This window comes from Monodelphis domestica, chromosome 3 (assembly GCF_027887165.1).
Source record: "Monodelphis domestica isolate mMonDom1 chromosome 3, mMonDom1.pri, whole genome shotgun sequence".
NCBI classification, from domain to species: Eukaryota; Metazoa; Chordata; class Mammalia; order Didelphimorphia; family Didelphidae; genus Monodelphis; species Monodelphis domestica.
Genome location: NC_077229.1, coordinates 19967063 through 19993012, shown reverse-complemented (window position 1 = coordinate 19993012; position 25950 = coordinate 19967063). Strand labels below are relative to the sequence as shown.

The window sequence follows — 25950 nt, the reverse complement described above, 5'->3', positions numbered from 1 at the left end:
CCGGGGGACCGGAGTGGGGATGGTGGTGATGCATGCTGGGATGCAAGGGGGCGGAAGCAGCGGAGACGGGAAGAACGCGGAGAATTGTAGGCTGCACTGTGATACTTTCCCAGAATGCTTCCGCACGCTTCTTAGTGAGGGTCCCAGCGGGGTGCATTCTGAAACTGCTGAGCCGGGCCCAGGCAGGGGGGCCGAGCCAGGAGGTGTGGCCAGTGAGCCCTATCAGCTCTGAGGAGCGAGCTTGCTGTGTGCGTTGGGCGGGAACCCGACTTACACTGCCTGGAAGTCAATCAACCAACGCTCCTCCGGCATTTACAACTACTTGAGGAAGGAGTGGGGAGGCAGGACCTGGGTTCAAGTTCTAGTTTTCTTGTGGACTCCACCTTCCCCCTCCCTTCTCGCCACCGTGCCTCTTAAGGGCATCAAATCGGCAAAATGCCGAGGAAACCTAGGATTCTAACCTACAATGACCCACCTAGGTGCGGGACCAACATTAATTAGGTGCCTGACGTAGCCACCATGTACTGTCAAATACTGATCCTCACCACAGCACCTCCCTCCCGGGACTGATGTGATATCCACTTTACAGGTAGGGAAAGGAAGCAGGCAGCTGCTAAGGGACTTGCCCATGGGGACCCAGTGAGGAAGTGGCAGAGGCAGGATTTGAACTCAGGTCTTCCTGAACTTATTGCAGTGCTCCCTGGCTACTTCCAACTATATAAAGGGGTAGAGAAGGTGCCAGCCTGTATTGTTAAAGATAATCTCCTTCCCTGGGAGTTTTCCTAAGCAATGAAATCGTGTCTAGTCCACTAGGTGCCAGGCACAGTGTTAGACACCAAGGCAAAAAGCAAGGCCTTCTCTCCCCTCAAGGAGCTTCTCTTGACCCAGAGGAGAAGATGCCCAGGCAGATCCAAACCTGCCCAGGCAAAGAAAAGCCTGGCCTCCAGCAGTGGAACTCTTGGTGTAGCCTCTGCCTAGCCTCAGTTTCTTTAGTTGTTAAAGGAAAGACGGTTTGGGTGAGATGATCTCTAAGGTCCAACCTGGCTCCAGAACTCGGGAAAAAATTGAATCTGAAGAGACCTGAGTGTTGGCAGGGGAAAATTTCCCTTAGCCTTCCTGTAATTATTTCCCCCTTTGTAAAATAGGGACAATAATAAATATTCAAACTCAAAGATCTTTTGAGGAAAAAGTGGTTTGTGGAGTAGCTAGATGGTAAAGAATCGGAATCAGGAAGACCCAAGCAAGAATTCTGCCTCAGGCACTACCTCTGATCCGAGGTGGGGCTAGATTAAGGAGGAGAATTTTATTGGTGATCCTAGATTCTTAGGGAGCCACTGGAGTTTATTGAAGAGAGGAGTGAAGTGGTCAGTCCTGGGCTTTAGGAAGTAGTAGAGGAGGAGTAGAGGATGGCCTGGAACAGAGAGACTTGAGCCAGGTAGACCATCCCCTTCATCCTGAAGCAGGTTATTGCAATAGTCCAAATGGGAAATGATGAAGATCAATTCTGGGGTGGGAGCAGTGTCAGGGAATAGATGATTGAAGGTAAAAAGACAGGATTGGATAGTGGTGATAAAATGAGGTGAGGAGGAGGCTCACCGCTCAGTCATGAGCCCAAATGACTGGATTGTTGGTGCCCTCTAGAGTACTAAGGAAGGGAGAAGACCTTGGAGTCCCATTTCAGTAGTAACATGGAGCTGATAGCAGCACTTGCTTCCCAGGGTGGTTGTGAGGGCAGATGAGCCGGCCTATATAAAGCACCTTCCAAGCCTGAAGGCACTATGTTAAAAACCAGCTGTTTGGAAACTGACTTGCCCACTGTAAAGGACTCACAAACTAGGCACTATGCCACTAAGCACACTGTCTGCCAAACACAAATGTTCAAGAAATATTCTTTGAAGGCTTACTGATGTCATTTGTTTGTACTTTGTGGTTTTCTCTGGAAACTCTACCTCCTGAATATTGCATGACCAAGCAAAGGGTAAAAAGCGTTACAGAATAGAAAACTAAAATCATCCATTGTATAAAATTCAAACATTTTTATACAAGCAAAACCAATGCAGTTTAAATTAGAAGGGAAACTGTTAACTGGGGGTGGGACCCTAGCAGCAGGTTTCTCCAAAAAAGAGTCATTTCCAAGATAAAGAAGGAACTGACTCAAATGTATAAGAACAAGAGCCATTGCCCAACTAATTAATGGTCAGAGTATGAATAAACAGTTCTTAAAGAAAGAGATCTAAACCATTATCAGTCATATGGAAAAAATCTTCCTCCTTCATTAGATAAAATGGACAATTATGATTACATAAAATTGAGACGTTTTTACACAAACAAAACCAATGCAGCCTAAATTAGAAGGGAAGCTGTTAATTGGGAAAACATCTTTGCAGAGTTTCTCTGATAAAAATCTCATTTCCAAGATACAGAAGGAATTGACTACATGATGAGACTTAATAAATTCTCTTGGGTTGTCCCATGTACAAAACATGTTACCCTATAGATAGAGAATATAAGGAATACTATCTAACATGGGACCAAATAGATAAGGATATAGATGATACCTTCATCTAAGAGCTTCCCATATATTATCTCATTTGAGCTTTAGAAGCCTGTGAAGTAGGCACACTGGAGATTTTTATCTCCATTTTACAGATGAAGAAACTGAAGCTTAGAGAGAAATGGATTGTCCAAATATAGTGAGAGTCAGAGGCAGGATTTTATTTTCTGGACTCAAGATCCAGCATTCTCTCCATTACAACATGTTTTCCCATCATTGTATTCTCTAAGATGTGTTATCCTCATTTCTCAGGAGAGGCAGTGACTTCTCCAAGGTCACATTGCCAGTAAGAAGGGGAGTCAAGCTTAATTCAGGTGGTCTGGCTCCCCATTCATGTCCTGTGTTGCCTCTCTGGTCCCTGTCCCAAAGGGACTCCCCATCTTGCTGTAGAGAGAATATGGAGCTCCCAAAAGAGTTCTGTATTCTTAGAAGTGTACTACAGAAGGTGCTGTCCAAGGTGTACAGATCACTTAAGGTGCAGGAGCTGAGAGGACACCCAGATGATGAGCTCTACCAATGAAGGTTCAAGTCTTCTCTGCAACCCCCAGCCTTAGTTGTCCAGAGCAATCAGAAGTAATTCACTCAGCATCCCACAGGCAGTATGGGTCAGGTGTGATTTGAATTCGGATCTTTTAGCTCGAGTGCCAGCTCTAACCACTATGTAATGCTGCACATAATGGGTCAATAAAGGCTTGGGGAGTTCTCCCCCACTGTTAGATGACCTTCAGTTGATCCTGGCATCCCCTCAGTACTAGGAAGGCAGCCCCTGAGTCATCGGTCCTCTGACCAGCCTCAAAGTCAACTGGAGAAGGAAATGGCAAAGCAGTATTTTTGCCAAGAAAACCTCCTGGACGGCATGGTCCACAGGTCACGGGGAGTCAGCTGCAACTGAATAACAACGTTGGTCACCCAGTAGCAAGCGGCTCCTTAATCCCAAGGGCTCAGACCAAGCTTCCAGGTTCTGACTGGACTTGGACTAGTCCTCTTCCCCATAGGCCAGTGCCTCCCCTATCACACTTCCCCTGGTACAGGCCATTTTGCCAAAGTAGGCTGGAAACTCGGCCGGGGCAGGGACTTTCATAACCGTCCTGGGCTAACCAGTACCAAGCATTTATCGACCCATTATACGCAGCATTGCATAGTGGTTAGAGCTGGCATCGGAGCTAAAAGACCCAAATTCAAGTAGGCCCGCAGAAAATAAACGCTTGTTAAATTGGGTTCTTGGACTGACCTTCAGGTCTCTCCAGGTCTGGCATTCTTTGCTTCTGTGGCTTCCTGCAAATCACTCTGGCTGTGACCTTGAACAAGTACATTCTTGGCTCTGTGGGCTCAGTTTCCTCATCTGCAAAAGGAACAGGGCGATTCCTTCAGGAGTTCCTGACCCAGGCCCAAGGATACATCTTTCTCTTCACTCGTCTTTTTTTCCCAATCCAGTGTTTTCTTTGATAAGTTATTGCCAGAGGGGCTTCCTAGGCTTTACCAGACACAGAGAAGGTCAGGGCTCCCGGACTAGACAATCTTCGGTGTCCCCTCCATCCTGAAGACTTGCTTCTCTCCTTGGGAGCCGGCGAAAGGTCCTGAGTCTGGCCCGGGAGACTGGCAGAGGGGGAGAGTGGGCCACTAATCCAGGCAATGAGGAGAGGACCTCAGAGCCCTCGCATCAACAAGAGACTCGTCCCCAAGGGGCAGAGTCGCCCGCAGGAGAATTTATGCTTGTTCTTTTCCTCTCACCCGCCCTGCTTGTCATCATCCTCTTTGAAGGCACGAGGGCAGTCAAGGGGAGCCCAGAAAGTCATCAAAAGACTATTGTCCTTGGCCCCGTGCCCAGGGAGGCCATGGGCAATTTCCCCTTCTAACGGCAGCCAAGTACCGTTTCTGACCCCTTTCTCCCTTGGGTTTTCCTGGGAGCATCATGGAAAGAAGCAGCCCTCGTCCACTCTGGCCCTCTGTATCCCTCTCTGTAAAATGAGAAATAAGGAGGCTGCATGGATGTGTGTGTGTGTCTCTAAGGTCCCTGCTAGCGAGGGCGGGGCCCTGATCACAGCTTTCCAGCTAGAAGCAGCCTCCAGGTCCTTAGTAAACCCAGGCGTCCCAACGCCCAGACATGGACTGCACTCTTTAAGCCGCCTGCTCCCAGCTCCCAGGCACCCGTGCATGCACACCTTGGCCAGAGTCCCTGGCCTGGGGCACCAGCTGACTTCAGCAGCCCATCATGTGACAGGCAGGCCACAACAAGCTGGACCCTAGGAGGGGCCCATTCCTGCCAGGGCTCCTCCCTCTCCTCTGGCTCCCCTGGGTCCCGCAGCGGCTTTCTCTAAGCACTTCCCAGGCAGGAAAGCCTGGCTCCCCAGCCCTCCTCCTCTGGCACAGCTAGGCACGACGCTGGGCAAAGTCTCTGGTTCTCAGGACACTCTGCTGCCAGCAAGCTGCCCACCCAGCCGGGGGCTCCAGGAAGCCGAGGGGAAAAACAGGTTTGGTCAGATCCTTCCTTTGTTCCCTGAGCCCCCAGAGAGCACCGAGCTTGGGTTCGATCCTTCCTTCCCTCCCCTAGTTTCTCTTCCTCCTTGGCCAGGGCTGGACTGAAAGGCCAGCGAGGAACCCTGTCCTTCTAGTGACCCAGAAGGACTCAAGCCTTTCCTGTGCTAGGTGGGGTGGAGGAAAGGCTGGGAGCTCAGTTCAATTCTATTTTTTTTTAAACCCTTCCCTTCTGTCTTGGGACCAATACTGTGTACTGGCTCCAAGGCAGAAGAACAGTAAGGTCTGGGCAATGGGAATGAAGTGACTTGCCCAGGGTCACACAGCTAGGAAGTATCTGAGGTCAAATTTGAACCCAGGACCTCTTGTCTCTGGGCCTGGCTCTCCATCCACTGAGCCACCTAGCTGCACCCTCAGTTCAGTTTGACTCCAATCCACAAACATTTATTCAGTACCTACTGCGTGCCAGGCACTGTGCTAGGCACTAAGGATGTGGACTTGTCCGGCACCAATATTTGTCAGACACCTACTATGTGCCTGGCCCTTGATGTGTTAAACCCCAGGAGGCAGAAGCAGAAGTGAGAAAACTTGTTTACTGACCCTCTGGCTCCTTTCTTCCTCACAACCTTTCCCCCCTCCGTCTGCTGACTTAGCCCTGACCCATGCAAGGAGGTTAATCAGTGACAAAGGAAAGAACTCGCCTGGGCTGGGCCAGCTGAAGCCTTCTACAGACAGCTCCTGGATGGCCAGCCCTTAGGAGGCTGCTGGGGGCGATGGAATCATCCGTGAAGCTGCTGCTCCTCCTGTCCTGCCTGGGAGCTTCTGCCCAGTTCTGCGGTGAGTCGGGAGGCCTTCTGCCCACAGGACACTGAGGTCCCCTCTCTTTTGAGGTCCTGGGGACTCCTGGAGACCCCCAGGCTCTGAAGACCCCACAGCATCCCGGGTCTAGAGCTGGAAGTGACCTAAGAAACACCATCTAGTGCCACTGCTTTCATTTTACTGTTAGGGAAACTGAGACTCATGGAAGTCACAGGCTGAGGAGTTGCAGGACCAGGAATAGGACCGAGGTCTCCTGGTCTGAGAGCAAAGAACATGAATCTGTGGGGTTCCACAGTAGAGTGCAGAAACCAGGTCCCCTCTGTAAGCAAGCATTTATGGGAAGCCAGGCACTGGGTGAGGCCCTGGGGCTACAGAGGCAGCCTTAGAACCTGGGATATCAGAGCTGGGAGGGGGCTTAGAACAGGGAATGACAGAGCTGGGAGGGCTTTAGAACATGAAAATGGATGTCAGAGCTAGATGGAACCTTAGAACAGAGTGCCAGGACTTCAAGAATCCCTGGAATTCTTGAAGGGAATGCTGAGGCTGAAAGGGACCTCAAAATAGAGAGTATCAGAACAGAGAGGACCCTACCTTAGAAATCTACTTTTTAGAGGCAACAGCCCAGGGAGGAAGGATTGGCCCAAGGTTCCTCGGAGAGTAAACGGTCAAGGATTCATCTTGGAAGACGCCAGCCAGGATTTATCACCCCATCACTAGCACGTTATCTCCCTGTCTTATCAGGGGAGACAAGGCCCCTCTGGTCCTGGCTGATGACTCACCAGGTGTCCTCCATTCAGGTTCAAAGAGTTCTGCCTCGGTTCATCTCAGGCTGCTCCTCCCTTGAAGTAGGGGTGAAAGAGGAAGGAGAAAAGGCACCCTCATGCCCCCCCCCCCGCCGCCCACATCCATCAGCAGCGATCTTTCTTTAAAAAGTTCTTTGAATAGCACTTTTCTTCCAGTGCCCCATCAGTCTGGCCTTAAGAAAAATGGCCTTCTTTTGTGGATGAGAAAATCAAGACTCAAAGTGACTTACCCAAGGTCTCCCTGTAAGGTCTGCACACTCTCAGATGAGGAGCTTCCCCCATTATACCAAGCATCTCTTCTCTGGCCATTTCATAGCTAGTCCTAATTTACACTTTGGAGGGTGAGGGCCAAAGCTGAGCTAGCTCTGGGAAGCTCAGAAAGTCCTGAAGCAGGAATCTGACACTTTGGGCCCAGAAGCCCATCCCTAACAAGTCTGTGCCAACACCCTTCCCCACCTTCTTTTTTAAAAAAAATTTTTATTTGGTCATTTCAAATATTATTCATTGGAAACAAAGATAATTTTCTTTTCTTCCCTCCCCACCCTCCCACCACCTCTCCCATAGCCGACGCGTGATTCCACTGGGTATCACATGTGTTCTTGATTCAAACCCATTTCCATGTTGTTGGTATTTGCATTAGAGTGTTCATTTAGAGTCTCTCCTCAGTCATATCCCCTCCACCCCTGTAGTGAAGCAGTTGCTTTTCATCAGTGTTTTTACTCCCACAGTTTATCCTCTGCTTGTGGGTAGTGTTTTTTCTCGTACATCACTGCAGATTGTTCAGGGACATTGCATTGCCACTAATGGAGAAGTCCATTACGTTTGATTGTACCACAGTGTATCAGTCTCTGTGTACAATGTTCTCCCGGTTCTGTTCCTTTTGCTCTGCATCACTTCCTGGAGGTTGTTCCAGTCTCCAGGAATTCCTCCAGTTCATTATTCCTTTAAGCAATAGTATTCCATCACCAACAGATACCACAATTTGCTCAGCCATTCCACAACTGAAGGGCATCCCCTCATTTTCCAATTTTTGGCCACCACAAAGAGCACAGCTATGAATATTCTTGTACAAGTCTTTTTCCTTATTATCTCTTTGGGGTACAAACCCAGCAGTGCTATGGCTGGATCAAAGGATAGACAGTCTTTTAGTGCCCTTTGGGCATAGTTCCATATTGCCCTCCAGAATGGTTGAATCAGTTCACAACTCCACCAGCAATGCATTAATGTCCCTACTTTGCCACATCCCCTCCAGCATTCATTACTTTCCTTTGCTGTCATGTTGGCCAATCTGCTAGGTGTGAGGTGATACCTCAGAGTTGTTTCGATTTGCATCTCTCTGATTATCAGAGATTTAGAACACTTTTTCACGTGCTTATTAATAGTCTTGATTTCTTTAACTGAAAATTACCTATTCATGTCCCTTGCCCATTTATCAATTGGAGAATGGCTTGATTTTTTGTACAATTGATTTAGCTCTTTGTAAATTTGAGTAATTAAACCTTTGTCAGAGGTTTTTATAAAGATTGTTTCCCAATTTGTTGCTTTCCTTCTGATTTTAGTTACATTGGTTTTGTTTGTACAAAAACTTTTTACTTTGATGTAGTCAAAATTATTTATTTTACATTTTGTGACTCTTTCTAAGTCTTGCTTGGTTTTAAAGTCTTTCCCTTCCCACAGGTCTGACATGTATACTATTCTGTGTTCACCTAATTTTCTTATAGTTTCCTTCTTTATGTTCAAGTCATTCACCCATTCTGAGTTTATCTTGGTGTAGGGTGTGAGGTATTGATCTAAACCTAATCTCTGCCACACTGTCCTCCAATTTTCCCAGCAGTTTTTATCAAATAATGGATTTTTGTCCCAAAAGCTGGGATCTTTGGGTTTGTCATATACTGTCTTGCTGAGATCATTTACGCCAAGTCTATTCCACTGATCCTCCTTTCTGTCTCTTAGGCAGTACCAAATTGTTTTGATAGCCACTGCTTTATAGTATAGTTTGAGATCTGGGACTACAAGTCCTCTTTCCTTTGCATTTTTTTTCATGATTTCCCTGGATATCCTTGATCTTTTGTTCTTCCAAATGAACTTTGTTATGGTTTTTTCTAATTCAGTAAAGAAGTTTTTTGGTAGTTCAATGGGTATGGCACTAAATAGATAGATAAGTTTGGATGGTCATTTTTATTATATTGGCTCATCCCACCCATGAGCAATCAATGTTTTTCCAATTGTTTAGATCTAGTTTTAGCTGTGTGGAAAGTGTTTTGTAGTTATGTTCATATAGTTCCTGTGTTTGTCTCGGCAGATAGATTCCTAAGTATTTTATATTGTCTAGGGTGATTTTAAATGTTATTTCGCTTTCTAATTCTTGCTGCTGAAATGGGTTAGAGATATATAGAAATGCTGATGACTTATGTGGGTTTATTTTGTATCCTGCAACTTTGCTAAAGTTGTTGATTATTTTGAGTAACTTTTTGGTTGATTCTCTAGGATTCCTTAAGTAAACCATCATATCATCTGCAAAGAGTGATAGCTTGGTATCCTGCTTGCCAATTTTAATACCTTCAATTTCTTTTTCTTCTCTAATTGCTACTGCTAGTGTTTCTAGTACAATGTCGAATAGTAGAGGTGATAATGGGCATCCTTGTTTCACTCCTGATCTTATTGGGAAGAGTTCTAGTTTATCCCCATTGCAAATGATATTAGCTGATGGTTTTAGATATATACTGTTTATTATTTTTAGGAATGACCCTTCTATTCCTATGCTTTCTAGTGTTTTTAGTAGGAATGGGTGTTGTATTTTATCAAAGGCTTTTTCTGCATCCATTGAGATAATCATGTGGTTCTTGTTGGTTTGCTTGTTGATGTGGTCAATTATGTGGATGGTTTTCCTAATATTGAACCAGCCCTGCATCCCTGGTATAAATCCTACTTGATCATAGTGAATGATCCTTCTGATCACTTGCTGGAGTCTTTTTGCTAGTATCCTATTTAAGATTTTTGCGTCTATATTCATTAGGGAGATTGGTCTATAGTTTTCTTTCTCTGTTTTTGACCTGCCTGGCTTTTGGGATCAGTACCATGTTTGTGTCGTAAAAGGAGTTTGGTAAAACTCCTTCTTTGCTTATCCTGTCAAATAGTTTGTTTAATATTGGGATTAGTTGTTCTTTGAATGTTTGATAGAATTCATTTGTGAATCCATCTCCTCCCCACCTTCTTGAAGGAAGACAAGACTGGATTTTGGCCTCTCTCCTTTCTGTGCCACCAGCCCCTCACCTCCACTACCTTTTACGTGCCTCAAAACAACCTTTTTTTTTTGCCTTAAAGTATTTTTTGTTGCTTATTCATTTAGATATCTGTTTCAGAATATGTCCCTCCCTGAACCCCTAGATTATATCTGAGCCACCCGTTGTAGAAGAGGAGCAAAAGGGGAGAAAAAGACATTTCTGTAAAAGCAAGCCAACCTGCCAGTGTATTCATTACCCACAGATCCTTGGCTCTACAAAGACCTTCCCAAATCTTCTCTTGGATCAAGCCTAGCCATTATAATGAAAGCAATTCTTCTTTCCCTTCCTTCTTTCCTTCTCTTTTTCCTCCCTTCCCTTCTTCCTCCCTCCCTCCTTCCCTTCCTTCCTTCCTTCTGTAAGGGGGAAAAAGGGGTTATTATATAAAAAGGTTGGACTGGGTTATATTTTAAAATAGGGTTGCCAGGAATTTATATATTCAGGTTAAGTCTGTGCTTCTATGGCACTGTATATATGAAATCTGTGCTCCTTTTTGAGCCCATTTCCTAGAATCAAACACAATCATTAATCACAGTCCTAAAATATTCATCAATAAATGGCAGGTTTCAATAGTCTAAAGCTTTGGGGTATGCATTTATATGCTAAGCAAATGGACATCTTAGCTTATTCTATTGCAAAAATCAAAAATAGGCAAAAGAAAATCTCAATATTGGTGATATATGCTTCAAATGCAAAAAGTGAGAGAAAAAATACTGTATGGCACATGTAGAAAGAAAAACAAAAATATAAAAAAATGTATATATATGTATATAAAATGCACAAAAGGCACATCAAGTCAATATAGGTCATGAATACAGGTCTTTGTTTCTTCTTCTTTCCTACTATGTGGAGGGGAGACAAAACTGAAAAGGGTTAATATAAACAAAAACAACAGAATCTAAGGGGCACCACCTTCTGCCCCACATGGATGGGCAGTAGCACCCTGAATATTTTTTGGACGAGCTGCCCTTAAGTTATACTGTTTTGGGGTCAGTTGGTTTGAATTATCATTTTTCCAATTTCTATTCCTCGAATTTTCATTTCTAACATTTTGATTCCTATAGTCATTATAGTTATTTTTATCAGTCCTATAGTTGTGATTTCACTGATCATTATTATAGTTATTTCTATAATTATTTCTATAGTTGTTATTAAACTGCATATTATTTCTTATGGCCTTGAATAAATTCCATCATTTTGTGGCCCTTCTTCTCACAGAAGTGGAAGGTAATGAATCAATAGTTTGATTCTTAAAGAGGAACAAGTGCCATTGGTTGAGTATTATGTCCTTTTCCTGATTATAAATACTATTTCTTAAATATTTCAATTCTTTCCATGAAATAATTAGTCTCTTCTTTTTCTTTGTTTCCTTTTAAAACCTATACAGCAGTTTTTCTCAATTTGTCAAGATCCATTTCAGGCTCCTTGGGCAATGAGTCTTAAAATAATTACTGATCACTTTGCAAGTTATTGACAAAGTGTCTTCTAATTTGTCTTATGACATTTTCTTTAGAAAGATCAAAGTCTAGGTACCAACCCCCAAACTCAATGAGCCTATCCATGAATCTGGAGGGTGTCTTATAATCTGATTGCTTAAGTTTAAGGACTCAGGGTCTAGCCGCTAAGATTAAAAGCAGCTGTGCTATATTTATTTTTAAGGGGAAAAAGAAAAAGAAAAAAATGAACTTACCTCCACAGCTGATTTGTGTAGACTCAAAATAAGCTATTAAAAGCTGATTTAGGGATAGTCACAAAAGTAAAGGAAAAGTCAATAAAAGTTAGGAAGATTGAAGGTATTTCATCACAACCACTGTGATCAGCCAAATAAAATGTAAGAGGGAAAAGGGGATTATTATATAAAAAGGTTGGACTGGATTATATTTAAATATTAATTCCAAAGAGATTTATTTATAATTTATTTACAAAATATAGAAAGAGTGAAATAAGCAAATCAGAGAAAGGTTAGGGTAAGATATCTAGCTTAAGCACTAAGCAATTTACTTCTGGCCCCTGGCTCAGGGAGAGTTAGTCCTTAGGCCTCTGGCAAAGCTGAGGACCTGGAGAAGTCTTTCTCAAGAGGTAAGTCTCTCCTGAGGCTAGTTTTTTTTCAGAAAATCCAGTAGTTAAGAGTCAACTTTTCACTCACCATGTGTCAGTCCAAAGGAAGAGATTTTAGAACAGCCTCACCAGGAACAGGGTCTTGGGTCCAGTCAACAGATTCTCCACCAGCCTCCACTCCAAAGAATGAAGAACTCCAAGTAAAAACTGAATTCAGGAAGTTGTCACACCCTTTTAAAGGCACTTTCTTTTGCATTATTTCCTGGCTCTTCCTCCACTTTTTAAGTGGACAAATCATAGTCTAAAGCCTTACTTAGGACTGTCCAGGAGACAGTCAGTTGATTCTGATTTGTCACCCACTATTGTACACATGGGTCACAGACCTCCCACTTAATGATTAAGTGGGATGTTTATACTTTTGTTGATTAGATCTAAAAATGGGCCTATCTTCCCACTCAACTTTTAAGTAGGGTGTTTACACTTTTGGTGATTAAATCTAAAAATGGGCAGGGATTACAATTTAATCATCACAATCAGGGGAGAGTTAATGAATTTCATTTTCATAATCAGAGGAGAGTTAAATTTAATCTTCACACTTCCTTCCTCCCTCCCTCCCTTCCTCTCTTCCTTCCTCCTTCCTGCCCTCTCTCCCTCCCTCCCTTCCTTTCTCCCTCTTTCCCTCCCTTTCTCTTTCCTTCCTTCCTTCCTTCCTTCCTTCCTTCCTTCCTTCCTTCCTTCCTTCCTTCCTTCCTTCCTTCCTTCCTTCCTTCCTTCCTTCCTTCCTTCCTTCCTTCCTTCCTTCCTTCCTTCCTTCCTTCCTTCCTTCCTTCCTTCCTTCCTTCCTTCCTTCCTTCCTTCCTTCCTTCCTTCCTTCCTTCCTTCTCTCCTTTCCTTTCCATTTATATTGCAATTCAACAGACATTTATTTACCAATAATAATTTTCATGTATTAGTCAACCCTATAAGCAGAGGTTAGGGAGTCTACTTGCCCAGGATCCAGAATCCCAGGCCCAGAAAGGGTTTTAGAAAGTCCTGTCCAACACATCCCAGAACAGAGACCCCTCTACACCATCCCCCTCCAAATAGAGGGAAATAGTCCTCTAGTCTCTGACTGAAGATGAAGCCTGTCCCACTACTGGAGAGCTCTCACTGTTGAGATGTGTTTCCTGGCCTCAAGCCTAAATTGGCCTCTTGGAAATTCTCCCACTACTGCAGTTTCTACCCTCCCAGGCTAACTTAGTGGAGGAGGTTTGTAGAGGGAAACTTGTCTAGGTATGGGTTGGAATCGATGGTCTCTGAGGTCCTGTCCTATGCTAAAGGTTTGTGGTCCCATGAGGATATGACATTTTTTCAGGAGTGGGCCAAAGGGAACAGCTTGAGACTAGAGGAAGGACAAGGCCCTTCAAGCCTTGGGAGATCTGGGAAAGCTTCCAGAAGGAAATGGCTTCTCAGCTGGGCCTTGAATAAGGAACAGGAAGGGAGGGAACTTAGATCATAGACCAGAGTCAGACGGAACCTTGCAGTCGAGGTATCTAATCCAAACACTTCATTTTCTAGATGAGGAAACTGGTCTAAGGAGGGATCACAGTATCATAAATATAGAGCTGAAAGGGCCCTCCAGAGCCAAGTAGTCTCACTCTTCTCATTTTATAGTTGGGGAAACTGAGGCCCCAAGAAGGGAGGGTCCTTCCCAAGGTTAAAAGAGTTAGAATAATAAATTTACAGTGGGCTAGAATATCCATATAGTCCAACCTCTTCCTTTTATAGATGGGGAAACCGAGACACTTGAGAAATTGAGTAAAAATAGTCTTGTCTCTTTTCTCCTCTCCTTTAGAAATCCCCCCTGCAAATAGTAACCTGGTGGTGAGAGTCACCCAGCAGCTTCTGGGATGGATGGACCGGCAATCCCCTTTGGAGCTGAACCCTAGCATCTATGTGGGACTCCGTCTCTCCAAACAGCCAAGCCAGGACCAAGATGACTTCTATCTAAACAGCCTCATGATCCATTACCAGCAGAGTTTCTCCAGGTATGGCTACCCATCTTCTCTGACCCCAATCAACCCTGGGCAATCTGAGAAAAACAGGTTTTGTCCCTGGCACAGCTCAGAATTAAGAGGGCTCTAGAGTTCAGTTCAGTTCCATCAACAGTCACTAACTAATCACTGTGAGGGACAGGCCCCATGCTAGGCGCTGGGAAGATAAGGATGAAAGCTTCTGGCCTCCAAGAGCTTCCTGCCTAGGAGACTGGACGAGTAAGTTCTCAGGGTTACTCCCTGGCAATTCTCTAAAACTGTTTCGGAGAAGGTGGCTACAGCACTGGGGGAGAGAGTTTCCTTAACTGGAAATTCCCAGTACAATGAAATCACATGTCCAGTCCATCCATGTCAGGCCGTGAGCTAGACTCATGATACAAATACAAAAACAAGTTCCTGCCCCCACGGAGATTATGATCTAATGGGAGAGAGGGAGGATACGCCATGGACACAGAGAAGTAGGAGGCCACCTGGGAAGAGCACTAGATTTGGAGTGCCAGGCCCTGGCTGGAATCCTAACTCCGCCCCGTGGCAGTATGATGTTGGGCAAGTCCCTGGAATTCCTTGGGCTCTGGTGTCCTCCTCCATAAAACGAGGAGGTCAAATTTGCTGACTGCTGTAAAAATTAAATTAGTATCTCTACTAAAAGTATTATATTTTTAGAGGTTTATTAAAGATTATTAGAAATCAAAGATACAAATCAATAAGCCACGTTTCTAGGGCTGATAAGCCCGTTCAGTTTCACTTACTACATCCTGAGAGACGCGAATGCTTAGAAGCAGAAGCAGAAAGCCCAAGTAGGCGGTACAGTCAGTTTAAATACAAATTTTGTTCTCGGACCAGGTGGGGATCTCAGGTGAGATTATAGGGAATTCTGGGAAGTTCCAAGGACTTCTGGGGATTGATGTCTGGGGTTCAAATCTCCATTTTTACACTGCTAAAGTCTCTGCTGGCTCTACATCCCATAATTCTGGGATTACTATCCCTTTCCCTTGGGAAGTAGAAAGGAGCAGGGAAGAAGGGATGGCCTGGCAGCTAGAAGAACCTAGAGATTTCTCTGGATGTTCCTGACCAGGCTGAAATGGTCTTTGTCCTAGCCTGGCCCTGGAGCACCAACCCAAGCCCTCCATGGGCCAGCTGGCCCTGTACCTGCTGGCTGTGAGGGGTGGCTGTAGGGATATTGACACCAGGAAAGGAAGCATGCTGGTCACCCAACTGAAGTATTACCTAGAGGAAGAAAAGCATCGGATAGGTAAGTGGGCTGGGGAGCCCAGGAAAGCCTGAGGGGTCAGCAGATGGGAAGAGGAAATAATCAGAGAAGTAAGAAATACAATGCAATCTCCTCTGGCGAACTGCCCCTTCCCTGCTTGGCCTACTTGACTCCAAAGCCCCTGACACAGGGTAGAGGATAGGAAGGGCCTGGGCAGGCCTAGCACTGAGCTGTATGTCTGTGGTCCAAGGCCAACCTAGTGGAAGTGAGTGGTTACCTCACCTCCTAACCCCTGTCCATGGTGCTCTGGGAGATCTGGGAGATCCCAGCCAATCGATGCCATACAGCCACCTGAAATAGAGAAGGGAGAGGGTGCCAGGCCCTAGAATGAACTGGTAAACTATACAGCTCTTGCCCTCAGGGAACTTACATCCTACTGGGGATGGATCTAGAGATGAGGATAATTCACCAACCAATAAGCATTTCTTGAATACCCCCTGTGTGCCAGGGACTGTGCTAGGGGCTGGAGGTATGAAGACAGAAATGAAACGATCCCTGCCCTCGGGGAGCTCATGTTCTCTCAAGGGAGATACTTCATAGCCAGAAAGTAATATAAAATACATAGAAAGTAAATACAAGGTGATTTTGCAGCGGAAACACTAGCAGTTGCAGGGGAGTCTGACAGGGTTTCGTGTAGGGAGTGGCGCCAGAGCTGATCTTTGAAGGCAATGCAAAAGGCAGAAGGGAGGAAGGAGCCCATTCCAAGCATGTTGTTGTTTGGTTGTTTTTCAGTCTTGTCTGCCACTGTGTGGCCTCCCTGGCATGCCACTTCCTTCTCCAGTTCATTTTATAGATGAGGAAACTTCAGGGTAAAGTGACTCGCCTACAGTCACACAGCTAGGAAGTATCTGAGGTCACATTTGAATTCAGGTCTTCCTGATTCCAGGCCTGGCACTCTAGCTGCCCCAGTGAGTTGGTTGAATGGCTACCCCTTTACCTGGGGCCAGGAGAGTACAAAAAAGCCTTAGCATATCCTGTGGGCCCCTGCCCACAGTAGGGCATTGCCTCCTTCTCATCCTTGCAGCCATAGTCTTTCCTGACAGCCCACTGGACAGCCTGGCATTCCCTCACCCCTGTTTATTCTCTGGGTTCTCCGCCACACACCTGCTGTCCCCAGGATAGGATATAAGCTTGGGGAAGCCAGTGGGGGCTTCATTTGTTGTATCTGAGGCTCACGTACCCAGCAGTGCCCAGTGTGTCTTAGCCACTCAGTGCCTGCTGGTTGATAAACAGTGAGAAGATGTCAGAGTGAGAAATGTAATTCATCAGAGACCAGGATTAAAGATAATTAGTGGAGGAGGTAGCTTTTCCAGAGCTATAATGCCATCCCCATAAGAACTCTCTCCACACAAGCAGCTCTGCAGCTGACAGTTGGAAGAGTCGTTGAGAGGCACTGGAAGGTTCAGTGACTGGCCCAGACTCTCCCAGGCCATTGGGTCAGAGGTCAGGCCTTCCTGGCTTCTCTAGCCACGACCCCATGCCGCTTTTCTTTAAAGACAATATTCCCAGAATCTGAAAGATTGAAAAAAGAAACCCAAGAATTCCATAGCTGTCAGGTCTGATTGCATTTCCTGGCCGCCCCAAGGAGCCATAGAAGGGACTCAGGAGAGGATGGAGAACCCCATTGGTTCCATGACCTCCTGTGTGGTCCTCCCCTCCCAGGGCATAATCACGAGGGCTACCCTCTCACCAGCTATTACCAGTACAGCCTGTCCATCCTGGCACTGTGCATCCATAACAAGAAGGTGCCTGGGCACGTGGTGGAGAAGCTCCTGCACGCGGCGGAACATAACCTCTTCCTCCATGGGAGCCAGTTCTCCGTGGGTGAGTGAGCACTCTGGGGCCTGGGCCACAATGGGAGGATGGGGAAAGAGAAGGAGTTTGTCCACAGCAGCTCTGAACCCCAGACGTCAGAAGGAAGTGCCCATTACCCACCTGTGGGGAGACAATTCCCCCTCTGAGGTTCCACTGACCGACTGATGCAATGCCCAGCTCCCTGCCAACAAGCCAACCCCAAGCAATGAGAGCATCACAGATCCAGAGCTAGGAGGGGCCATAGAACAGGGGGTGTCAGGGCTGGGAGAGAGCTTAGAACAGGGGTGTCAGGACTGGGAGAGGCCTGGAACAGGGAGTATCAGAGCTGAAGGGGGCTTAAAACATAGAATGTCAGATTAGAACAGGGGGTATCAGGCCTGGGAGAGGCCTTAGAATAGGGAGTGTTGGGCTGGGAGGGAGCCTAGAACATTGGATGTCAGAGTCTGGGTGAGGAAGAAGTTTAGAACAAAAAATGGTAGATCTAGGAAGGGACCTTAGAAGAGGAAATGTCAGAGCCAGAGTGGGTAATGAACCTTAGAACAGGGAATGTTCCAGCTACAAAGAACCCTAACTCAGAGAATATTAGAGCTAGGAGGGACTTGAAGATTTTTAAAGGACTTTCAGTGCATTCTCTCCCTTGACCCTGACAGCAACTCTAAGGTAGTATATTCTACAGTAGAAATGGCCTGTCTTAGGAGTCACAGGACATGGATTCGAGTCTAGCCTCTGATGGTTACTATCTGCATAGCCTAGATCTGTGTTGGTGAACCTATAGAACTCATGCTGGAGCCTGCCAGAGGGGGCTGCTCCCCTCCCCCTCTCCATATGCATGTAAGGATATTTCTCCAATCACCTGCCCTGCTGCCCTAAAGCCCAATGGGAGTACTGCCTCCCTAAGGTTTGTAGTTTGGGCACTCGGGCTCTCCGGACTCTAAAAGGTTCACTTTTCATCAGCACTGACCTAGAGCCAATCACTTAGCCTTGCTTTCTTCTTCTGTTGAAGGGGAGTTTTGGACAAGGGAGCTTCCAAGGGACCTTCAAGAATTGTGCTTCTATGGTTGTGTTAGATTATTATTATCCCCACTTTACAAGTGAAGAGACCAAAGATTAAGTGATTTATAGAACTCAGATCTTTTTTTGACATAAAAGTTAGTGTTTTTCAAATGATTCAACAACGATAGTGTTTTTTATCCCTTTTTTTTTTAATTTTTAAGAATTTCCCCATGGTTCCACGATTCATGTTGTCTCCCTCCCACTTCCTGGAGCTGACAAGCAATTCTACTGGGTTATAAAAATGTTTTCACTTGAAACCAATTTCTATATTATTCATTTTTGTAACAGAGTAATCTTTTAAATCCCAAACCCCAAATCTATACCCATACAAGCAAGTGATGTCATATGTTTTTCTTCTGCATTTCCGCTCCCACAGTTCTTTCTCTGCATGTGAATACATTCTTTCTCATAAGTCCCTCAGGATTGTCCTGGATCAAAAGAATGATAGTGTTGATGGAGCTCCAAGGTTCCTCCCAATTCTAAGATGCTATTATTCTGCGAACTTCTAGGTGGATAGGTTGTGCAGTGGTTAGAGCACCAGCCCAAAGTTAAAAAGATGTGAGTTCAATTTCAACTTCAGACACTTCCTCTCTGTTTGACTCTGAGCAAGTCACTTAACTTATGTTGGCCTCAGTTTCCTCATCCATAAAATGGGGATATAATAGCACCTACCTCTCAGAGTTGTTATACTAATATGAGATAATATTTGTGAAGCATTCTGCATAGTGCCTGACACATAGTAGGTGCTTATTAAATATTTGTTCCCTTTTCCTTCTTCCTCCCACTATGAAAGCGACCTGATTAGGATTTCCAGAGGCTTGCATTTAAGTCTCATCTCTTCCACTAATTCATTTTCTAAACATGGGCTAGCTATATCCTAGCCTCAGTTTCCTCTTCTGTAAATGAAGCTCTTCTTGATTTCTGAGCTCCCTCTCAGCCTGACATCCCCTGTTCTAAGGCCCCTCCTTTGGCTCTGTCATTCCCTGTTCTAAGGGCTATCCCATTTCTGATGTCCTTGTTCTGTGTTCTAAGATCCTTTCCCAGATTTGACATTCTCTGTTCTAAGGTCCTTCCTAGGTCTGACTTTATGCATTTTGGCTCTGAATTCTCTGGGCTAAGGCCCCTCACAGTTGTGATAGTCTATGCTCTAAGTAAGGCACCATTCCACCCCATAGCTGACATATTTTTTAAATTTTTTTAACTGAACAAAAATCTATTTTCTCCTCCTCCCACTCCTCTCCCAAATTTAGAAAATGGAAAAGGAAAACAAAACTCTTGTAATAAATAAAGTAGAACATATCAAGTTCCCCTCATTGCCTGTATCCTAAAACATATCTTATTCTTCATCTTGAGGCCATCATCTTTCTCTCAGGTGGTAGGTAAGATTCTTCAGGACAGCTCAGGGGCACCAGAGTACACAGAGCGACTGGTTGAGAGTTTAGAAGATTCATCTTCCTGAGTTCAAATCTGGCCACAGACAGTTCCTACCTATGTGACCCAGGACAAGTCACTTAATTCTGTTTGCCTCAGTTCCTTCATCTGTAAAATGAACTGGAGAAGGAAACCGAACCACTCTAGTAACTCTGCGAAGAAAACCACAAATGGGACCACGAACTGTCAAATGTGACCAAACAGCATCATCAAAGGATTTTTCATCAGCTGTCTTCTAGGACTGTGGCTGATTAGAAGTCCTAAGTCCAGGTTGTTGGTCTTTACAGTGTTTTTGTTATCATCTCCTGGCTTTGCCTACTTAACCGTTGCATCAGTTCATGGAAATCTTCCTAGATTTTCTCGAAACCATCCCCTTCATTCATCTTTTTTTTTTAACCCTTACCTTCGGTCTTGGAATCAATGCCGATTCTAAGACAGAAGAGTGGTGAAGGCCAGGCATTGAGGGTTAAGTGACTTGCCCAGGGTCACACAAGCAAGGGAGTATTGAAGGTCAGATGTGAAACCAGGACCTCCCATCTCTGGATCAGGTTCTCAGTCCACTGAGCCACCCAGCTCACCTTCATTATTTCTTAGAGTACAGTAGTATTCCATTCCCATTCATATATCCTAACTTGTTGAACCATTCCCTGTTTCTATTTCCCTGCCACCATGAAAAGAGTGATCATTCATAGTTTTGTCCAAGTGGGTCTAGATTTCTCTCTTTCTTTGTTCTCTTTGAGGTATACATCTTGGACTGGTATAGCTAGGGCAAAAGGTATAAATAGTTTAGCACCGTAGTTCCAAATTACTTTCTAGAATAGCTGGACCAGTTCTCTGCTCTAGGAGTGAATCTGCCTGCATGGCTATTTCCCCAAAGTCTTTGCAACTGTCTTTTTTTTTTTTGGTCAATTGATGAATGTGATCTGACATTCTAGGTTCTAGGTCCTCTCACAGCTCTGACATTCCCCATTCTAGCTTCCCTCCAAGCTCTGACATTCTATGCTCTATGAGCCCTCTCTCACCATTCCAGCCACTTCTAGTTCTGTATGTCCAACAGTCTGTTAGTTGGTGGGGTGGGTAGGTGCAACCTCTGCCCTCATGAAATTCAAAGTCTCACTGGGCTTTCCTGTCCTCTCCAGCCTGTTCTGTATCTGCTCAGCTCTTTCCATAGTTCCTCCCTAAGCACCTGCACTGCCCCCTGGAGGCCACCCTCTGGGCCCTTTAATTTCTCAGTGCTGTGATCTAATTAGAGCAGGAGGAGGCCTGGCAAAAGCCAGGGCTCCACTGGGAGTTAGCATCAAGCCCAGAGCCCATGCCTGTGCAGCCATTTCTGGAAGGGATCTGGACCAGCTGTCTGTGGAAAAAGGACCTAAGAGGTCCCAGAGCTGCTGGAGACCCCAGAGACTATCAGGTCCCCAACCTTTGACAAAGGAAGGAATTGAGGTCAGAAGAGGGAAAGTGACTCAGTTAGTAGGTAGCAAAAGTGGCATTTGAACCCAAGTCCTCCCACTTCAGATAGGAGTTATGCCTCATGTAGAACTCAGGGAATGGGCTGTGTTGGCCCAGGGTAGGGCCATGACCACAGAAGGACCCAGAGATGCCCAGAAGGGAGAGTGATGGAGTTGGGGATGGAAGGAGAGAAGGACTAGTCCCAGACCAGCCTCCCTTCCACAGTATTTTGCATCCTTTTCCCCAGACACAGCAGCAATGGCAAGTTTGACCTTCTCATGCCTGAAAGACTCTGGCCTCAACCCAGGCCTGGCCTCTCGGATCTCCAGGGCCTCAAAGCACCTGAGGAACAAAATTCTAGAAGAAGAAACCCCAGAAGGTTACTTTGGAAACATATACAGCAGCCCTTTGGCCCTACAGGTGGGAGAGGGCATTTGGTGGTAATTGGAAGTTGGGTTTGCCTGACACATAGAAGGGCTTAATAAATGTTCATTCAATCCATCTATCTATCCTGTCTTATCTGTCTGTCTATCTATCTGTCCATCCATCCGTCTGTCTATCTATCTGTCCATCCATCCATCCATCTCTATCAGTCTGTCCATCCATCCGTCCATCTGTCTATCTGTCCACCCATCCATCTGTCTATCTATCCATCCATCCATCTATCCGTCCATCAATCTGTCCATCCCTCTGTCTATCCATCTCTCCCTATCTCTCTTGTCTATCTGTCTATCTGTCTATCTGTCCATCCCTCTGCCTATCCATCTCTCCCTCTCTCTCTCTTTATCATCTATCTATCTATCTATCTATCTATCTATCTATCTATCTATCTATCTATCTATCTATCTATCTACTTCTACTTCTACTTCCTGGGCCTCAATTTCCTCCTCTGTGAAATGAAAGGGTTGAACTGGATCTCCGGAGTTCCTTCCCTTGATGAAACTGTGACCTCAATCTGTATCTTTCCTGTCATTCCCAGGCCCTGATGGCAGCCCCTTTGCCTGAGTCAGAGCAAGCCTGCCTCCGGGTTGGGGGTGCTCTTCTGAAGGGCCTGCAGGCAGGGGCCTTCCAGAACCCCATCCCTCTGTCCCAGCTGCTGCCAGTCCTGCACCACAAGACCTACCTCGACCTCATACAGCTGGACTGCAATGATAAAAGAGGTTAGAAGAGCTGAGAGGCCAGGGGTGGGGGAGACAAGGAAGGAGGGAAGGAGGAGGGAGTGGAGAAGAAGGGGGAAGTCAGCCCTGCAGCTTCCTCTGTGCCTGTTTTTAGGGGGATGAAAATATACAATGCTGTGCATTCATTAGGTACTTAATGTTTGCTGACCTGAATTCCACCCTCTTAAGGCTGGAAGGAACTTCAGAGGCCATGTGGTCCAACACTCATTTTACAGAAAGGGAAACTGAGACCATCAGTGACAAAATGATTCCCTTAATTCCTCACAGGGATGGACAAAAGCAGCATTTGAACTCAGGACCTCTAACTCTGAAGGCAACAACTCACTATTGTTAGTAATAATAGCTTCACACAGGCTTGATGAGAAAGCACTCTGTTTTCTCATTTGAGCCTCACAACAATCCTGGGGGGAAGGTGCTATTATCTTCATTTTACAGATGAGGAAACTGAGGGTGGGCCTAGATGACTTCTGGCCTTTGATGAACCTTCCCTGACTACTCCAGGCCTGAGGAGCCCTTCTCCCAGATCCACTGTGTCCCGAGCACAGAAGCTCTTATTTCTTCAATGGGAATCTGGCCTCCCTCGTTGTTCTATGAGTCCTTCCTGGGTAGAGCCAGGGGGTCTCTGCTTCCCACAGCCTATCTGGGGCATGCTGGGCCAGGCATTCAGGTCTCAGTCACAGTCCTTTGAAGTGAACTCAGTTTGGTACCTTGGCACTATGGGACTTCTCACTGCCTTGCTTTTCTTGCTCCAGTGCTAGATCCCCTGGAAGAGGATGCCACCACCCCACAGACTCAGGAGCTCCGGAACATCAGGGTCTCCCTGAGAGTCCAAGGGGAGTTCGAGACCATGTTCCTTCATGATGAGCAATACTTTGTCCCTGAGGGGTCCACGCTAGAGGAAGTCCTGATCAAGGCCCAGGAGGAGGGCCGTTTCATGTAAGAAGCTCCTTTAATGGGAATGAAAACAAGAGCCTCCCATTTCCATAGCCTTGTAAAGTTTAAAAGTTCAAGGGAGATAGATCCTACAAGTGTAGTTATCCCCACTTTGGAGCTGAGGAAAATGAGACCAAGAGAGATTAAGGGACTTGCTTAGGGTCATCTAGCTAATATATAGACTGAGATTTGTACTTATTCCAAGTACAGCATGCTTGCCACTTCCTGACATACCTTCTCTTCTGCTGGGTTCCTAGGGTTGGAGTTATGATGGGGCCTCGGGTGAAGGCACAGGCCCAAGAAAACCTAATAATGATGATAGATGGATGGATATATGGACAGATAGATAAGTGGATGGATGGATGAATAGATGGATGGATGGATGGATGGATAGATGGTTGGATAGATAGACTGATAAATGGATGGATGGATGGATAGATGATAGATAGATAGACAGAGTACAGATAGATGGATAGATGGAGGGATGGATAGATAGATAGATAGATAAATGGATGGATGGATGGATAGATGATAGATAGATAGACAAACAGAGTACAGATAGATGGATAGATGGAGGGATGGATAGATAGATAGACAGATAGATAAATGGATGGATGGATGGATAGATGATAGATAGATAGACAGAGTACAGATAGATGGATAGATGGAGGGATGGATAGATAGATAGATAGATAAATGGATGGATGGATGGATGGATAGATGGATGGATAGAGGGATGGATGGATAGATAGGTAGATAGATAGATAGACAGACAGACAAATAGATAAATAGATGGATAGATAGATGCATAGATGAATAGATAGATGGACAGATAAATAAATGGATAGATGTATGGATGGATAGATGTATGGATGTGTGGATAGAGAGAAAGAGACTCAGATCTAGAGAAGTCCTTCTCATGTCCTTCTGCCTAGATCTCTGAGCCACTGAGAGGTCCCTTCTGGGTCTCAGTTTCCCCTTCTGAAAAATGAGAGGTGGGTCTCTCAGGTCCTTCTAGCCCTAGTCCTATGAGCCTGTAAAAACCAATTGGCACACCAGCTGAGGCCGATATATGATATGCAAGGTTCCATACCCACGTGCCCTAATAGGAGAGATGAGACAAGGATGCAAGTTGCCAAGAGCTCTTTGCCCTGGAAAGGAGGTAGACTTTCTCAGTTCTCCAAAATCTTCTAGTGACACACTGGATTGCCCTGAAATAGACATTCAGTGAGGGGTGGTGGGAGAAGCCCTGGATATGGAGCTAGGAGCCCTGGGTTCAAACTTTGGCCCTCCCATTAACTTAGGCAAGACTTCCTGTTTCCCCTTCTGACCTACCTGCCTCAGATTCCTCATCAGGGAAATTCAGATCATAGTGGCCCTACTTACCTCACAGGTTTATGGTAAAATTAAAAGGAGAAAATGAATAAGAAATGAGAAATGAGGAAAGGGGAGTTCCACACTGGAATCCCTCTCCCTTTCCCTTGAGTCATTCTAGAAGGTGAGATGCTCAGAGGGAAGGGCTCAAACTCTTGCTTTCAGACACATCACCCTGGCTTCACCTCCTCCCAGTCCACAGCCATTATATTTACTAAAGACTTGGGTTCAAATATCGCCTCTCCCATTTCCTGCTTGGGTTCCCTCTCTGAGCTTCAGTTTCTTCCTCTGTAAAGTGATGGAGTTGGACTCAAATGGCCCTTGAAGTCCCTTCCAGTGTGAGAACTAGGGCCCCAAGACCCACTTCTGTCTTTGGCAGGTTTGGAACTCAGACCACTTTGTCTGGTCCCTTTTTAACATCGGTGATGGGCATAAGCCCCAGAGAACGTCAGTACTGGCAACTCCTCCGTGCCCCAGACACTCCCCTGCAGCAAGGTGAGGCTAGAGATCCCTGACTGGGGAGTGTGTGTCCCCCAAGCCCTTTCCCCCCATCTCACGTGCTTGGGAAGGAAGAGGAACATGGTGCTGGAGGGTAGGGAGGTGGAGGGAGTAGGACTAGCCCAGCCCAGAGCAATTCTGTTTCCCTTGGGGTCTCTGTGTAACACCTCTCTGGGCCCCAAGTCATCTTGGTTGCCAAGCCTACCTGTCTGCTTCTCTCTCTGCAGGTATTGCAAACTACAAGCCCCAGGATGGAGAGACTATCCTTCTGAGGCTGGCCAGCTGGTAGAGGGCTGCTCCCTCCTCCCAAGGCTCTGGGCATCCTGCCCTTTGGGCAGGAGAGGGCAGGAAGTAGTCCAGACCCCCATTTGAATCCTCCCACACCAGCTAAGGACAGGTGATGTCAAACCCTGCCCACAGAAGGCCTCCCCTCTGCAAAGGAAATAGGAATTCCCCACTAGCCTCTTCCCCTAGCCATCCCTCTATCCCCTCCACCCTTCCAGATCCAGAGACATCTACCCACCTATGATCCCACGTGGGACCTCAGCGTGCCCTGCACAGCTATCGTCCCTGGGACCCTGCCCTGCCCACCCCATGGCACTCTCAGGTTCACCAGGAGGGATCTGTGGGAGCCACCCTGGGGATCCAGTCCAGCCCCTCATTGACTGAGGAGGCCACTGAGACCAAGAAGGAAGGGTCCCATGAGGCGGGGCAGGAAGGTGGGGTCTGAGTGTTGGGCTAGTTCTAGGCTGCACATCCTATGGATCCACCCTCATCCCTGGGTTAAGAAGTTTCATCCTCTTATTAGACTCCTGGCTCATCCCTTGCACTGAACGGAGACTGCATCTACTCAGGTTGACCTTGCTTGCAGCCCCAGGCCCCATCCCTTTGGTTCTATCCAGAATGATTAAATCTCGGCTGTCTAA

General features: G+C 46.0%; 1 protein-coding gene across 2 annotated transcripts; it reads left to right on the top strand.

The window, feature by feature from the left end:
- The first annotated feature begins 382 nt into the window (after positions 1–382).
- Positions 383–25950, top strand: TCN2 (transcobalamin 2). Of its 2 annotated transcripts, none has more exons than XM_056821489.1 (10): positions 383–589; positions 5683–5866; positions 13825–14017; positions 15121–15275; positions 16956–17117; positions 21289–21461; positions 22021–22201; positions 22972–23155; positions 24906–25021; positions 25252–25950. In XM_056821489.1, exons 2-10 carry the CDS (start codon positions 5803–5805, stop codon positions 25311–25313), a joined length of 1290 nt encoding a protein of 429 aa, XP_056677467.1. In that variant the 5' UTR covers positions 383–589; positions 5683–5802; the 3' UTR covers positions 25314–25950. The 2 variants fall into 2 exon arrangements, with proteins under 2 accessions (XP_056677467.1, XP_001380461.1); XM_001380424.4 differs by lacking the exon at positions 383–589 and adding an exon at positions 1648–5025.

Coding starts and splice junctions, on each gene's coding strand:
- TCN2 (XM_056821489.1), top strand. CDS start 5,803: ATGGAATCATCCGTGAAGCTGCTGCTCCTCCTGTCCTGCCTGGGAGCT. Junction 5,867..13,824: donor AGCTTCTGCCCAGTTCTGCG/GTGAGTCGGGAG, acceptor CCTCTCCTTTAG/AAATCCCCCCTGCAAATAGT. Junction 23,156..24,905: donor CAGGAGGAGGGCCGTTTCAT/GTAAGAAGCTCC, acceptor TGTCTTTGGCAG/GTTTGGAACTCAGACCACTT.